The 16,759-nt window shown below is 39.6% G+C and overlaps 1 protein-coding gene across 5 annotated transcripts in view; it reads left to right on the top strand.

The window, feature by feature from the left end:
• The window catches only part of srgap2 (SLIT-ROBO Rho GTPase activating protein 2), an 85,860-nt gene that overhangs the window by 51,953 nt on the left and 17,148 nt on the right, over positions 1–16,759 (top strand). For all 5 annotated transcript variants that reach the window (XM_046875703.1, XM_046875706.1, XM_046875707.1 and 2 more), the window contains 7 exons: positions 3,967–4,029; positions 9,207–9,422; positions 10,837–10,965; positions 12,926–13,147; positions 14,548–14,649; positions 14,910–15,107; positions 16,540–16,624. In XM_046875703.1, the coding sequence (XP_046731659.1) occupies positions 3,967–4,029; positions 9,207–9,422; positions 10,837–10,965; positions 12,926–13,147; positions 14,548–14,649; positions 14,910–15,107; positions 16,540–16,624 (1,015 nt within the window). The remainder of the gene's footprint in view (positions 1–3,966; positions 4,030–9,206; positions 9,423–10,836; positions 10,966–12,925; positions 13,148–14,547; positions 14,650–14,909; positions 15,108–16,539; positions 16,625–16,759) is intronic.

Raw genomic sequence — 16,759 nt, forward strand, 5'->3', positions numbered from 1 at the left:
TGAATTGCTTGCAAAAAAAAAGCACTAAGGGACTAATCTGATAGATATTTAATTGGAAGATGATTTTTCGTTCTTTTTTCTTTTCTTTCATAGAGACTAACTTTTTTTCTGTTGTGCACTGTAAGGGTGGTGTAGCTCTTCGCATCATCGATTGTTCATGAAAACAACAACCAGATCAGTAATATTTTATATCTTGTTAAACCAAGTGTGCTATTTTAAACCATTAATACAGTCTATGTGGCAAAATGTCAAGTAAAATCAAAAGTTTAAATTGTAAAAAAAATGGCTGTCATTCCATTTAGCAAAACGGCTAATTACTCTTAACAACTTAATAACAACTAACACACAGTTGAAATTCAGTTCCAGTTATTATTTTTTATTATTTTTCATTGTACTATAACACAAGCAAATCTTGTAAAATATACCATAACAATGGCAGTTGTTGGCTTTTTTTTTTTTAATGACCTATTAGCTAGCTACAGTATGTAGCTTTGCCCAAAGGTTTTTATGCTAACCCTATTTAGGTATCGGGTTCTCAGCTTTAATAATTTGCGTATTCTAATGGGTTTGAACCATTACAATTCTAATGTTTTAACCCGTATACCAAGTATATAATAAGTTATCTATTTTTCTTTTACTGGTTCTCTATTTTGAAATCTTAACGTGCTGTGAAGCAGACGCCACGAAAATCAGACGATATCATCTGAAATTATTTATGTTAATGCCAGAAATTGTTTTTTTTTTGGTTTTTTTTGTTCAATGGAAGATGTTCTGGATTTCCACTGCTATGAAACTTCCCAGATGTTTCCAGTGATGGTCACTGGCTCAATCATATGATTCCTTCCATTCCAAAACTACAGCATCGCACTCAGGATGACAGATATGCGATTGAATCCAGTTCTGTGATCATTCGTTTTCATTTATTTTCACTGAATTCAGATGTTGGGGGTATTTTAAGCTTGTGTGATTCCACTATCTCCCATGAGGAAGCACAAGCACCTGGCCCTTTTTATTTTGCTCGTTTAAAAATTTTTTTTTGCCTATGATGTCATGGGGTGAGGTGCTGCAAATAATAATGACTTCACGATACATGGCTACAGCCAGCACTCGGGGAAACGATATTTTTATGCCTATATTGCAATTTGCAGGATGTTTTGCTTGGTGATTTTATTTATTTATTTGAAAGCTAGTCAAAGAACCTTTGTGTTTTTTTTGCTTTTTACGTTCGCCATCATGGGATAATGAGAGCTGTACCAAAATCCTCTGCAGCACTCTGGTTCTCTTTTGTTTCTCCATCTTGAACAGTTTTAGGGTTGGCACACTTTCCATTTCCCAACAGCAGCACGTTTGACCTCAAAAAGGCAGTTTTGTGCAGGATGAAGGGTGGGGGGGGAGGTGTTGTGCTGGAATGTCTGGGTAAAATTTCTTGATTTGGAGCTGATATTTATCTCACTGGGTTTTGTTTGAGCTGAAGTCTTCGAACACCCACTCACTAGCTATATAACATTTATTTATATAAATGCATATTATTTATTAAGTGCTAGCTGTTCTAAGTGTGTCTGAGCAAACACACTGCAGGTAAACCAACACCAGTGTCTCTCTCTCTCTCTCTCTCTCTCTCTCTCTCTCTCCCCTCTCCGTCCCTCTCTTTAATCTCCCTCAGCTATAGTGAAGTAATATTTTTTTAACAGTTGCTCCACTGCATGCAATCACCTACACTTACTCTCTCTCTGTCTGTCAGCAAACGAGAAAAAAGCTGGGTAGCAGTGTGTTACCCAGTTTTATAGGTAAAAATAAATGACACTGTAAATAACACTTTTTCTTACTGCACGGTGCACCTTTTAATGGGTCCCAATAGAATCAAAATTAAAATAACGGGCTAAAACGTCATTTTCCACAATTAAGTCGCTGTTATAGCAACCTCCATTCCTTGGGAAGATGTTCCACCAGATTTTTGAAGTGTGCTTGTGGAGATTCATTCAGCCACAAGGGGGTTAGTAAAGTCAGGTGGTAATGTAGGTGAAATGAGGAAGCCAGGGGTGCAGTCAGCATTCCATTCCATCCCAAAGATGCTCATTAGGGTTGAGGCCAGTGCTTTATAGCAAGCCGACCCTCAGATTTAGAGCTTCCTCTCGAACCCATGTAAACCATATCTTCATGGAGCAGGCTTTATGCACAGGGGTGCATTGTCATGCTGGAACATGTTTGAGTCTGCTAGTTCAAATAAAAGAAAAACTTAATACTAGAGGCAGAACCACATTTGACTAGAAAAGTCAGGTGTCTCAACAACTACACCAGATAGACAAAAGTATCGTCACAGTATTGAGGTTTGCTAATGACTAACAGAAAATGGACAGTGTTTCATGCGTTATTTAAACTGGATTTAACATCAAAACCTAAGAATAAGTGGGCTTACAATATCAGTTAAGTGTACATTGATGTAATTTGTAAGGAAGATGTTATATGTAACTAATCCACACCTCCTGACCAATCAGATGCAAGAAAATAGTGCAATAATGGTGTAGTATGAATCACAACACCTATTCTAAAAAATCAGGAGCTAGTGTGGTTCTTCCTGCACTAAAAACTGCATCAACGACAACAACAACAAAAAAAGACACATTGTAATTTCCCGAGCCATAGAAACATGCTGATGTTGACATTTCAGGGTTGAACCAGCTTTGAAAATCAGTCATCTCTGTTTGCAGTGAATAAGAGAGAGGGAGGGTGGCCTGACAGTTTACTACTACTCTCCTCTACACAGTAGTGAATGCGGATGTGCTTGTGGATTCGGACCCATCAGCCAGGGCTCTTATACTGAATAAAGGCCATCGGCACTCCATTATTAATGAGCCCCTATGGACAGACTCCTGCTGCCAGCCATTCATCTCAACCTTCAAAGAGTTAAATTGTAGCTTTAGTCTCCGCTGACAGGTTCGAAAGCTGAAAATGGTGGATTATGCGACTCCACGATTGTTGTGACCGTTGGCTTTTATTCAGCCTCTTTGGCTGCATTTATTTGTATTTATTTATTAATTTTTTGCATTTACAATTTTTGAAAAAGCAATGGTTAGAACAGATGCCAATAAAAAATGTTTCCATTTGCTGGAATAGCCAAATCACTGATGGGGAAAAATATGCAGGATATAAAAAATTAAGATTAAAATATTTAATTTAAATCTATGTAAACTCTTGAATAAATATTTTGAGGGGTAAAACTTTTTCCTGTCTCCTTGCTATTTCTGTTAGTAACATCTCAACCTCTGCTTAAGTATTATACCCTAATTGTCTGAAAAGCGTTCTGCATTAGTGTAGACCATCCAAAAATGCTATTTTTCCAATCTTGGCACGAGCCAGCTAGCACAGTGCAAAATGTCCCGCTTGGCCCACGCTTGCTTTCATTCCTCTTGAGGTGTTTGAACATGTGGAGGTGTTTGAATAATGATGATCCGTAGGTGCTGTCAGTTCCAGTTTACATTCTTTTCACTGGCCGACCTACAGGGCTGAGGGTGTGTTCTCTTTAGCACTTCATTTTCACATGCAAAAAAGCAATGCCAGAATTTCAAACCGCTATTTTTCCATTTCACACGATGGCAGCCAAACTTTTAAAGCTCAAGACTTCAAACTTCAGTCCAAACACATTGTGAATTTATTGAATGAAAAGCATGAAAAGCTTGCAGTTTCAAATTGACTGATAAATCTACACCCTTCCTTTTGTATTATACGATAAATAGCACCGGATTTAGATTGGATTAAAGGGTTAGACAGTCCGACCTCCCTTAATGGTGGATGGAAACATTCCCATCATTTCTGCTAAGTGTAACAGGAGCAACACATCAGTTTCCTCATGTTTGTCTGCCCCTTATATGATAAATGGCAGTTTTGACCGTGTTGGATCCACCAGTTGTATAGTATAGATTTATTTGGTGTCTGAATTCTAACGTGTCATCTTTTCTGTCCACGTAGAGTAAAGAGGTGGGCCTTCAGCTGCAGGAAGATTTGATGAAGGTCCTGAATGAGCTGTACACGGTAAGAGGTGCACCAGTAACACAAGTATACACTGCATGCTTATTTTGTCTGCAAGCCTATAGGTTAAAGTTTGAAAAGCACTGATATATGACTTGTAGATGCAGTAACTGTATACTGGAACAAACTGGAGATTATGTAGGAATCGATTTTGTTTTATCATTTATACGATTCATGTTTTGCATGTAATGCATCTTGGAGTACTTTAAGTATTAGTGCATTGTTGATGCAGTATTTGGGGTGGACACTTTGGTAGCCCAAATACCAGGGACTAAAAGGTTCCAGGTGTCTGGCTTATTTATTATTTAGTACATATTAGTAGCAGTAGGCTAGACATCACCTGTTTTTCTGCCCTATTCTTTTGATTAGCAACCATTATACACTCTTTTTATTTTTCTACCCCAAAAAACAAAAGTTTTGTTATGTTTATTTAACCAAAATGAGCTTAATGACATAATACCGTAAGTTTAGCACACAGTATACGTTCTGAAGTTCCACTGCCAGCTGCACTATACACATCTGCTTTTACTAGGCAGTTCAATCATCAGGACAGACTGCTTTTTTCGTAATCAGGAACACGCAGGTATGTGGAAACACTGGCAGAACCAAGCAAAATAAAGCACAGCGTGTAACTGTCCTGCTACACGAATATGCCGTCACCTTGTGGTTAAACTCCTAGAGAAAATCAAGATGGCTCTAATGGTTCTTTTGCTGGTGGTTTCTTCTTGGTAGTGAAGGATAATGAATATGGCCGAGTCGTCCTCTATAAGTGAATGAATTTAATAGTTTGTGTCGGTATTAATGCTCTTAACTAGCTAACTATCTCGCTATAATCTGAATTGAATTGATATTGCTTTTGTTTGATTGGCTACAACGTCATAAATATACATATAATCTCATTCAACTCTTTTTCAGTTATACAAGAAAACCTAAATTCCATTCTAACATTACTGTTATTAGATTTTAGTTTTTAAACATTACAATTTTATCCTTTGTAAAAAATTAAAATCAGCCATTTTCTTTTTTTGACACACTCATTATGAGATGAGCCTGATGAAAATCTGTATACGGTATATCCCCAGACTGTAAGATATGCTGCATTTATAAACCTTTTTCTGTTTTTGAATGTAGAACCTTCAAAGATACACAGTGTTAAAAAAAAAAAGTGCAGGTACATAGTGTCCATTAGAAAACTGCCATTTGGCCCAATGTCTGAAGGGAGGGCATCATTTTCTACTTCAGAATGTCACAGTACATGTAGGAATCCATGTTTCCCTCAATGAAGCACAGCTCCCCAGTACCAGCAGCACTCATGCAGCTCCAGACCATAACACTACCACCACCATGCTTGACTGTAGGCAAGACACAATTTAGTTGGTACTGCTCACCAGGGCGTCGCCACACATGCTGGACACCATCTGAGCCTAACAAGTTTATCTTAGTCTCAGGACATGGTTCTAGTAATTTATGCTCTTGGGCATGGTTGTCTCCAGCAAACTGTTTTCTTGTGAGCCGGCTTCAGAAGAGGCTGTTCCAAGTGGAATCCGTCTTGGAAAACGTCTGTATGACCCCGGCCACTGTACTGTAACTCAGTTTCAGGGTGTTACCGATTTTCTTATAGTCTTGGCCATCTTTTTGGAGAACAACCATGCTTAAATCCTCAGGTCTTTACCATGAGGTGCCATTTTGAACATCCAGTGTTCAGTGTTAGAGAATTGTACACAAAGCACCAAATTTTAACTGCTCTAATACAAGATACACAAATATTTATGGTCTTGTGAAGCAGACAAAAGCATGAACATCATGAATAGGACATGTGGCTTTGCATGGTAAAACGACATACAGATGATATCACTTTGGGTGTATTCCCTTTTGTTGGCAGCTATTTTGGCAATAATAGCTGTATATTGAGTTTTATTTTTATTTTTTAATTTTTTTAAGAATACAGTAAATGTATAATGCTATACTGCACATCGACTACTCTAAAATATATTCAGTTTTAATTTCTATAGTATTGTCCCTTTAAAAAAGATATACTAAAATGCTTTTTGAATTGTGGGGTTTTTCTCACTTTTGTGAGAAACTGTAATCACTCATATTTTCCAGGCTTAAAAGTAATTGGGCAGTTGACTAATGAGCAGTTTATTGGCCAGGTATGGCCTGTTTTTAGCCTCGTGTTATGGGAAATTAAAAAGATAAAAGGTCTGTAATTGATAGCTGTTCGTAGGAGCCTTCAATTACATTTTGATTGCATTTGGGTTTGATCCCTGGTCAGGGAACCAACCCCAGCCATTAGGGTTGCACAAGCCTCAGTGCCGGTCCCAAGCTCGGATAAATGGGGAGGGTTGCGTTAGGAAGGGCATCCAGTGTAAAAACGTGCCAAATCAAACATGCGGATGGTCCACTGTGGCGACCCCTAACGGGAGAAGCCGAAAGAAAGTTTTTTACAAGGGGAAAAATACGGAAATTGCGTTGCTCTCCAAATAATTATGGACCACTTACTCGTTATGATCAGTGGAATTTAGGAGTCAGAGTATTACTCCTCTCATGTCCAAAGGATTAATAGCAGGCACTACTGGCTGTGTTCTAATGTATGACAGGCAGGGCGTGACTTTTAAAGCCATATCCGGTGTAGGATCATACACAAGGAAGTGTTTTTTTTTTCTTTTTCCTAAGGTGCCAGTGAATTTGACAGATTGCTGCCTTGGAGAGGATGTGTCTCGGGTTTCTCTGAGTCACTAAATTAATTTGTTGCCTTCAAAGTGTGGCACTGTTTGTTTTTTAAAGATGATCGTGAAAGACGGTTGTGACTGTTTTCGACAGACTCTAATGCCTATTTTGCACTAGACTTGTTTTTTTGGCTTGCATGGACCTGAACTATAAAGATTGAGTTCTCTGAGAGAATAGCATTGAACAATTGACACCTTATTTAATTCTTTAAATCCAATTTAATTCTTTTCTGTGTCTCTGTTAGATACAGTCTGCATGATTATGCCGCATTCAACAGATTTTAAGGATGGTCTTGTTGTGACGCAAATACACCCGTGATTCCCGACATGTTTTTTGTTGTCTCAAAATCGGCGTGTTCATCAGCGCCATATTCCGACTCGCTGTACAGTCGCACAAAGCATGCCTTTAATTAGCAGCAGGACACTCGGTGCTCAGTCATTCCAGTGATACCCGAGCTTTGTTTTCACTGAGCCGTTAGAAATTCCTGCTCTGATGCGGAACATGTGTCCGCTTTGTTTTGCGGCCGTGGGGGGTTCAACGAGATTGAAGTTTTGAGCGGGGCCGCTCCAGATTTAGGCCTTATCAAGTTTCTTTGACTGAATACCACCTACCCCCCCATAGGGGCTTATACCCTTGCATGCATGTGTGCTGATGAGGAAGTGACTATAAGAATAAATCTCTATAAAAGGTAGCAAATCCTCAAATGAAATGCTTAACTGTGATCAAAATAGACCTTTTTATTTTCAACACTTGTGTTTTAGAAATGGGATAAAATGGAGAGGTCTGAGACGTGAACATTTTTCTGCAGCACCTTTTCTACATTCCTTATTAAATCAGTAATGCCGCATTCAAACCTTGTTTTTGAGAAGCAGTTTGGCCGAACCCACCACTCCCTAATTCTTCCCTTTTTTTTTTTTTAATAAAAGAGCACACAGAAATGAAAAGTATTTATTACATCCTTTGAAAGAAACGCAAGCCAGTGTACATGATGTAAATGGAGGTCTTTAAAAGTGCCTTTCTAACCCAAGGAGTGATTGATGGTGCTGGCAATTATGTCATCTCGCTAACCTTTGGCACGTCGCATGAGGGGATGTGTGAATGCTCTGTCACTCTGGAAGATTCCTCTCCCGGGAGTAGTAGACTTGGGGACATTCCATTCATGTATAGAATAAGAAAACCCATGCCCCTTCCCCCCACCTTCTGAATTCATTCTACAGAATGGCATCTTCCATTGCTTGGCATGGATTTATTTGTACTGGTCGAGTTTTCAGCTGCTGTGCTTATACAGTTCACTGGTGTCACGGTTACACTGCTGACAGTTTTACAGACAATTCCAGCTACAAAGGCACGTGTCTCCAATCACTGCGAAAATTGTGTTCAATTAGCTGTTTAACCAGCTTTCCCATCGATCATGCTTTAATAATAAAACATTTATTTTTGTGTTATTGTTATTGTACCTTGCTTTGAAGGAAGCATTGAGCTAACGAGAAGGGAAAACTATTTTGTCATGCACGCTCGAGTGCTAGCGAAAACAATTTGGGCAAATGTTTCTGAAGCAGTCTTTGTATGTGAGTCATTATACTGCACTGAGCCTGAAAGGGCATTGGCTCAAGCATGTTTCCTATTTCCTACCATCATGCTGTCTGCGCTTTCGCAGTCACATGAACAAATTCTGCCGCACGAACCAAAAAGCAATAAATGCCTGGTCTTGGAAGAAATTCCAACAGGACAGAGGCAGCAGAATATATTCAACCTCAATAAATAATGTAGGGTGTCTGAAAAGTTTCCCAATTTGGGGAATATGCATGCCAACAACGCATCACTGGATGTTTGGCAAATCCCACTTAATGGTTGGTCCAGTTTTTTTTTATTTGTTAAAACGTTTGTCCGTCACAGTCATGTGACAGGTTCCTGATTGAGCCATGAGAATGATTTCAGTATGCTCTTTTATTGCCAAAGCCATTCAAAAAGTCTAGGTGAACAATTTTGCATGCAAGTAAACATACATTTGTATATACTGAAAGCTGATTATCTGATTTTAGCAGCTTCAGTTGATTGTCGTACAAAATGCAGACTATGATATAATCATAACCAGTAATCAGGTTTCAGTGTGGCTAGTACTGTCTGCTTGGAGGTTTGTCTGGGTTTTCTGGTTTTCTGCCCAACCAAAAACACCACCATAATGTTGATTAGCCAACTCATTGGTTAAATAGCTTCCCCCTTGGTGTTTCTAAGCATGTGCATTGTGCTCTATCATGGACTTCCTATTTGAGGGTTTTTGGTGTTGGAAGACCCACCATGACCTTGTACCGGAGATAAAGCAGTAAAAAAAAGCCTGCCATTGTGAACTCATTGTTATAGCCTGGTTTTCATTTATTTACAGAAAGATGTTCCCTTTCATATATAGACCAGACAGAGCTAACCTTATCGTTCCTTGTTGTACCCGGCAGGTGATGAAGACGTACCACATGTACAACTCTGATAGCATCAACGCCGAGAGCAAGCTGAAGGAGGCAGAGAAGCAGGAAGAGAAGCAGATGGGACGCGGGGCACGCCAGGAGGAGCGCCAAACCCCACGCTCACCCGACACACTCGCCAGCGTCAGGATGGACGACAAGCCTGTTCGCCGGAGCTCTGTGAAAAAGATCGAGAAGATGAAGGAGAAGGTGAGGACTTGAGAGAGGAGCTAAAGCGAAGCCAATTGTGGGGAGAGGGTGAGACTGAGGGATGCGTTTTGGAGCTTGGTGGTCACTTGTGGAGCATGCAAAAACATTTGTGTAGGTGGTAAAAAGGGTAAGCAGATGGAGATGGAGACACTGTTCGAATGGTGAGATGAGAATGCAGGAGAGAGTGGGAAGGAGAGGAAGATGGATGAAGTGGTGAGTGGTAGAGTGCAAGCAATCATTTAGCAGATGGTTCAGGATCACGACTTGCATTCAAAGTTGATCTTATTCGTGTTTTTGATCTCATTCTTAAGGAATATGTTGTTGATTGAATTTGCTCTCATTTCTCTTTACAATTACAGTTACTGACTGGAAAAAAAAGCTATTTTACAAGAAGATATTAGCATGTTTTATTTGGGGATGCTATAACTCTAACTTTAGATAATTATCACACAACTTACAGAGCATCTGATGGTTTTTACACTTTTCTGGCCACAAGCTTTAGGATCCTAATATTCATAGCATGTATAGCTACTTTCAAGTAAGCAACCTTTCAAATAAAAAAACACAACAGGCTTTTATAGCAATGTCGTGTTGCTTTGTTTGATTGTTTAAAGTTTTGCTTTAAAATAGTTAGTCGTCAGGAGATTACAGTAAGTACTGTATGTGTCTATACCTTTTTTATTTGGCCCAAATTTGGCTACTTGTCAATACAGATACTGACGCTGATAATGAGCATTTTCGCTTTGCATATGTTGGTTGCCACTGTTTGGTGCAATGAACTCCTAATGCTGAACCATGAATTAAGGATTCATGTGTGTGTCAGTGGTCAGTGCTCGCAGAAGTGGAATGCTCTCGTGTTAAAAGTTTTGCATATAGTCACTGATAACACACTAAGCATATATTACATAATATGCATTGGACCTGGACTGTTTTAGTCAAGTGTAACCATTTGAGTATTGTATATATGTAAATATATGATTATTGGCCATGTTTAATGACAAAAAGTATTAGAATGTAGGGAAAGCTGGAAAGGTATAAGCTTTAGATGGAATTTAACTCCACATTTGACCACTGGACAAAAGGGTTTGGTGCTTTTCTCGAAATGGTCAAAAAACTAGGTTTGCTTGACCACCATTTCCGCTATTTTAAAGGAGAATCACAATTGTCTAGTATGTTCCTCAGTCTGAAACAGTCCAAGACCATTTTTTGGCTTCAGGGTTAGAAAAGGACAGAGCAAGGCTTGGAGTTTATGGTGGCAGCTTGAACATTTCTTCATCAGCTTGTCGCCATGAGGCGCTTGGAGACACCTGATCCACGTTTGCTTGTTATTGGCAAGCATGATTTAATGGCCCTCATTCAATACTCCCTCTTCTCTCCTTTCCTCTCATGCGCCTTGTATTTTTCTTCCTTTTAGCGCCAAGCCAAATACACTGAGAACAAGCTGAAAGCCATCAAGGCAAGGAACGAGTACCTGCTGGCTCTGGAGGCGACCAACTGCTGCGTGTTCAAGTACTACGTCCATGACCTCTCTGACCTCATCGACGTAAGTCTTTCTGCGCCACGTCACTATCGATTGCTTTTTTTTTGCTTTTAGCCTGGTGGTGCCTACGTAGTCCTTGTAAACGCTGTATTAACACATGCCATCGTTAACTTGTATACAAAAACGGCAATGCTTTTTAACTTGGCTGAAATGACTCCCTGTTGTTATGTTAAGTGCAGAGAGTACAGAAACCTTTTTGGTCTGGTCATATTTGCTTAATCTGGAGCCATTTTAAAAAGTAGATTTGTATGTGCATTATTCTGCCCTGGAATAAAAAAAAAAGGGGTCCCATCCAGTCCTTATCAGTTTATACTGACAGACATGTATATTTTCATTATAATTATGCTGTATGTTTTTTTCCTCATTTGCAATTTGCTAGACATTTCTGTATTAGGCTAGGCTTCATGTCTAAATCATTTTATATTATGTTAAATTGTATTTACATTTATTTATTCAGGTCATGATATTTAAATCCTGACTTGTTAATTAGGAATCGCAAAGGCAGCAGTATGTTACTTTCGATAAGGCATCAGCTTGGGAAGTGGTAGCTCAGTGGATAAGTATTTCTGATCGGATGATCTTGGATTCACATCTCAGCACCACCAAACTGCCACTGCTGGGTCCTTTAGCAAGGCCCTTGACCCTCAGTTGCTCAGCTGTGCATCTGAGATAATTGTAAATCACGCAGGATAAGGGCGTCTACCAGAAACGCTGTAAATGTAAAAAGCTTTTATTTTCTCAAGCCCCTCACAAGATCTAGGTCTTTTGAAGTTGTACTAGATTCATGCACGCCCACACAAACAAAATGTTTCACTGCAGCTGAAATGGTCAGCATGTTATAATGCTGTTATAGAATGTCTCCTCCAAATCTCCAAACGTGCCATGTGGATCCTTATAAGTTTAAATGGTTGTTGTTCCATTAGAGTAATGTAATTGCTGCACTTATTAGGTGCAACCTCACAGACAAGCTTTATGATACCTAGATCCTCATAGGGCTCAAGCTAATGATCAGAGTGGGTGACTTTACCCAGAGTACCATGAATATAAGTGATGGGTTTACTCTTTGGTTTAGGAAACTTTGGCATGCTGGAAAACATATGATCTATACAGAGGTTGATGGGGAGGTGGATGTAGCAGGGTTAAGAGCTGCTGAGTGAGGAAATAAGTTGAAAGCACACCAGGCAATGTCTCTACAGGATTTGTGTGCTGATTCCAGGCGTTTTAATTGGACGCCCTTTGTTCAAAATAAATAATGCATTGTTTCCTGCATATAATAAGCCAATGCAGGAGCCAGTGCAGGAAAACATTGCCAAATCTGTCCCATCTGAGTATGGCATGTTATTCTGCTGCCTGACTTTATCAGCTTCCACGCTCATGAGCAAAAGCAATGCTTTCTATATGAAATGTTTCTAATTTGCTGTTAGTTAAATTATACTTGCTGTTTGATCTAGAATATAGTTTAGACTGTGTTCCTTTAGGTTTTAGAGCTTTGCATGGTGGACTAGCCCTTCAAACTGTTCAAAATGTACATTTTTAAGAGAGGAAAACATACATTTGAATACATTTCCAATTATTTCCTAGAATACTAGGGTATTAGGTGTTCGCTTTTAATGTGGTCATGTGAAAATGTGATCTGAAAATGAGATCCTGTCATCTTCAAAAAATGTGAATGATGATTGTGTAGTGTTGTGATTGCAATATGTAATAGGTTTATATAGTTAAAAAGTCTTTACCTTTACTTTTCATACATACTATGTTGTGATGTTATAAATGGGACTCAGTTGGCACCAGAATGATAACCCACATTTGTGTTTTTCTTGCTTTTCTCATAGCAAAGCTATTGACCACCCCAACCCCCCTCACATAATCACATAATCAGTTATTGATATCTTTATTATTCCAATGATTATCAGTAAATTAAATTATTGTATGCACTTTATTTTATTTTATATATCTTATTCAGTGCTGTGACTTGGGCTACCATGCCAGCTTGCACCGGGCTCTGCGTACCTACCTCTCTGCCGAGTTTAACTTGGAGACATCGAAGCACGGCGGCCTAGAGACGATCGAGAACGCAGCTGAGAACCTCGAGGCCCAGGCTGACAAACAACGACTGATGGAGACCTACAACATCATCTTCTGCCCTCCCATTCGCTTTGACTTCCAGTCTCACATGGGGGACCAGGTGATTTTACGTGCACGTGTGTTTGAGAGCGTCGCATGGGGTAGCGTTCTTTTAGGGCGCCGTCGACATGAATTTGTGTGTAGGGGCGTGTTTGGATTAGTGCGCAAAAGTGTAACACCATTGTCAGGGTGTGTTTAGCTCAGATTCTTTACAGCAGTACGAGCAACTGTTTTGTGACTTCAAAGTGGGATTGTATGCCTTAACCCCTAGGTTCTAATCATGCTAATTATTTACTCGTCCTGCAGCTGTAAACAAACAACAGCATGAAGGCATTTCTATATAAACACATCTGGTGGACATTTATAGATTTCATTGCTCCTGCCAGGTCTTTATTTGCCAAGGAGGCAAAGTAAATCAGTGTAGGTTGTTTTTCTTCCCGAACCTCTTAGTGCCTTCAAGCCGAGCTTGGCCTGGACATACACACAGGACCAAAATGTATGGCGGTGTTGATGAGGCTTATAACAAGTCTCCCTGAGTCCTCAGTAGTTTGTTATATAAAAAAGCTGTCATTATAGGTCCTTTTAGCACTGCCTCCATACAAAAGCGATAAAGCAGGGCGGATGACAGGAGTGTTGTTTTTCTATATAGATGCAAGTCAGCTGTGTAAAGCTTCACTGCTCAGGTGTGTGTGTGTTTGTGTATACACATGTGTGAAAATATAAGAACCCTGCAGCTGGTCTAATGCAGTGTATTTGAGCCCAGCTGTGACCGGCTAACTCGTCCCTCAGGGAGACAAGGCCACGACAGCCAGATGTTCCCCTTCATTGTGTGTATGTGTGCGTCAGTGTATGAAGCTGGTGAAAGTCATGCTCTGTCTCTGCAAGTGCACATTAAAAAATCAAGAACCAACCAAATGTGGTGCAACAGTAATTAGATTCCAGCTTTAGTTTATTTTCTATCAACTTGAGAGGCTACTTAAATGTAATGACAAACGCCAAAGCAATTACATCATCATAAAAGTACAGCGTTGTTCATCTCGTCGTGGAATAACGGCTTGGATAGGGAATATAGGAACAGCGCAGGACAAATCGGCGGGTGACAAATCAAATGGCTAAGCTGGGAACTAAGGATAAGCACATTACGTATCTGAGGTATCAGTTTTTCCATCCACTGCTACAGATTTAGTAGACACCAGACTTTTTTTTCCAACAACCAGAGAAAAGAAAAACTGACTTGCAGAATAAGAAATAAAATCCAATTTACTTGTGCCAGATATTCTTTTTTTTTTTTTTTTTTTTTTTTTTTGCCAGCTCTGGTTATTTAATTCTATTCAGCATGGACATATAAGTGCTGATTTGGGTGTTGTCACTGCTACGGGTATTTGCTGCATTTAAACAACTCATTTGCACTCATGTTTTCTATTGTTGATTGAGTATTCTTCTTTTTTTAAATATATATAGATGGGCTACGTGTGCGCTCAGCAGCCGCTACAGGGAGAACTTCTGCAGAGGTGCCAGCAGCTCCAGTCTCGTCTTTCCACACTCAGGATAGAGAATGAAGAGGTAAATTTGCACACAGACACACACACTTATGCAGACTCATCTGTCTTCTCAAGTACAGTGAACACAAAGTGTAGTCACTCTTTCTGCGAACACACTATGCCCCTGTTTAATTAAGATTGGTGTAAATCATTACATTAGCAATAACAACCTCAGGTGCATTTTTTTTTTTTTTTTTTCTCTCATCATAAATTTACCCCCATTATTTCAATGCATTTGGTTCAATATATCTGCAAGAATGACTCCTTCATTCTCTCGTTCAGGTGAAGAAGACAATGGAGGCGACTCTGCAGACAATCCAAGACATGGTGACCATCGAGGACTTTGATGTGACCGACTGCTTCCACCACAGCAACTCCATGGAGTCGGTGAAGTCTACAGTGTCAGAATCGTTCATGAGCAAACCGAGCCTGGCCAAGAGACGAGCCAATCAGCAGGAGACTGAGCAGTTCTACTTCACGGTGAGATGGATGGATGGATGGATGGATGGATGGATGGATGGATGAATGGATGGAAAACCCATTCTGCGGACAATGATGTGATATTGGTTTATGTAATTTATGTGAGCTGTCTTTTCCATTTTCACATTTGTCTTAATAAATATGCAGTGCGTGGCATTAATAACACAGATGCAAATTAAAGATTGCCGTCTAGACTCATTTAGCAACATGGGATTTAACCAGATTTAGCCGGTGCCTTTGGGAGCAACAATTGTAAGCAAATGAGTACGACCAAAAGAAAAACTTGCAAAAGATTTATCCTTTATCATTTATGCGCTTAGGTCTTGATTATAGTCCAGTTTGTTATCCATCATTATAAGGTCAAACTAATGCTTTGTATTATTAATGTTCATAATACTGTGATCTGTAACGTAGTTTCAGTTTTCCAGGAGTCTCTTTGAGATGTGAACTTGTCTTCATTTCAGATCTTTTGAGTTATACATGCTTCATTCAGGATCTTACCTGAAGCAGTTAACCGCAACAAAACAACAGTTTATGTCAGATTTGATTGACAGACAAGTGCACAGATGGCCAATAGTCAGCCGATTTGATGGATTTGACAAATGAGCGGTAAACAAATATTAAAGAAATGCTGTGCTACTTCTGCAATGTTTTATTTTCTGTTTATTCATTTTGGCTGATATTTTAATTAGAGAATAGTGATTACTTACTGGCCTTACAGTTGTTTTTATAGTCTAGACAGAGGTTTTCTTTTAGTTGTTTATAAACGATTTTGTGGCACTGCACAGCATCATCTCAGGAACAGATCTAAGAACTTAAAGGAAGCGTCGATTAGCTGGAGGTGGTATTTTATTTTTATTTTTTTATTTTTTTATTTTGATACACAACAGAGTTCTTTCTGTCTAGCGATATACCACCTGCCAACTTCCTTATTTCAATTCCTCTTTTCTCTTTTTCCGTCTTTCTTTTTATGGCTTCCTTAATACCCCTGACATTTTAACCAGCTCTCACTTGAGTGAGGGTGTGACATTATAGGCATCAGCAGAGATGAGTATCTTCCCTGCTAACCCTCTCTCTCTCTCTCTCTCTCTCTCTCTCTCTCTCTCTCTCTCTCTCTCTCTCTCTCTCTCTCTTATCCATGTCTCCCTCTCTCTCTTTTTCTCTCGGTCTCGCTTTGTCCTGTCCGATATGTTGTGCGCATTCTGTGAAATGAGCTGTCAGGGTCCTCCATACCCTCAGCTCTTTAATGTTCACCTCAGCCAGTGTGTGAGACATGCAGAGAAACCCACAAATAATAAAGGGCAGATGGAATAGAAAGAAAGCTCTGATCTCGAGAGGGAGATAAAGAAGAGGCGAGCAAAAATGTTCACGTGTATACAAATAATGGAGACGAATGGCAAAATCGATGACAAGTCAGCATTCTTTCTTTCAGAAACTGAAGGAGTTCCTAGAGGGCAGGAATCTCATTACCAAACTGCAGGCCAAGCACGACCTTATCCAGAAGACCCTGGGAGAGAGTAAGTGATCTCGCTGTGTGTGTCTGTGGGTGTGCATGTGTTTTTCTGATTAGAGAGAAAATGGTACCAATAGCATGAGCCAGACGAACGGTGAAGTTCTTTTTGAAGCTCTGTACACTGGTGACTTTTTTTCCT

Source organism: Silurus meridionalis, chromosome 19 (genome assembly GCF_014805685.1).
Source record: "Silurus meridionalis isolate SWU-2019-XX chromosome 19, ASM1480568v1, whole genome shotgun sequence".
NCBI lineage: Eukaryota > Metazoa > Chordata > Actinopteri > Siluriformes > Siluridae > Silurus > Silurus meridionalis.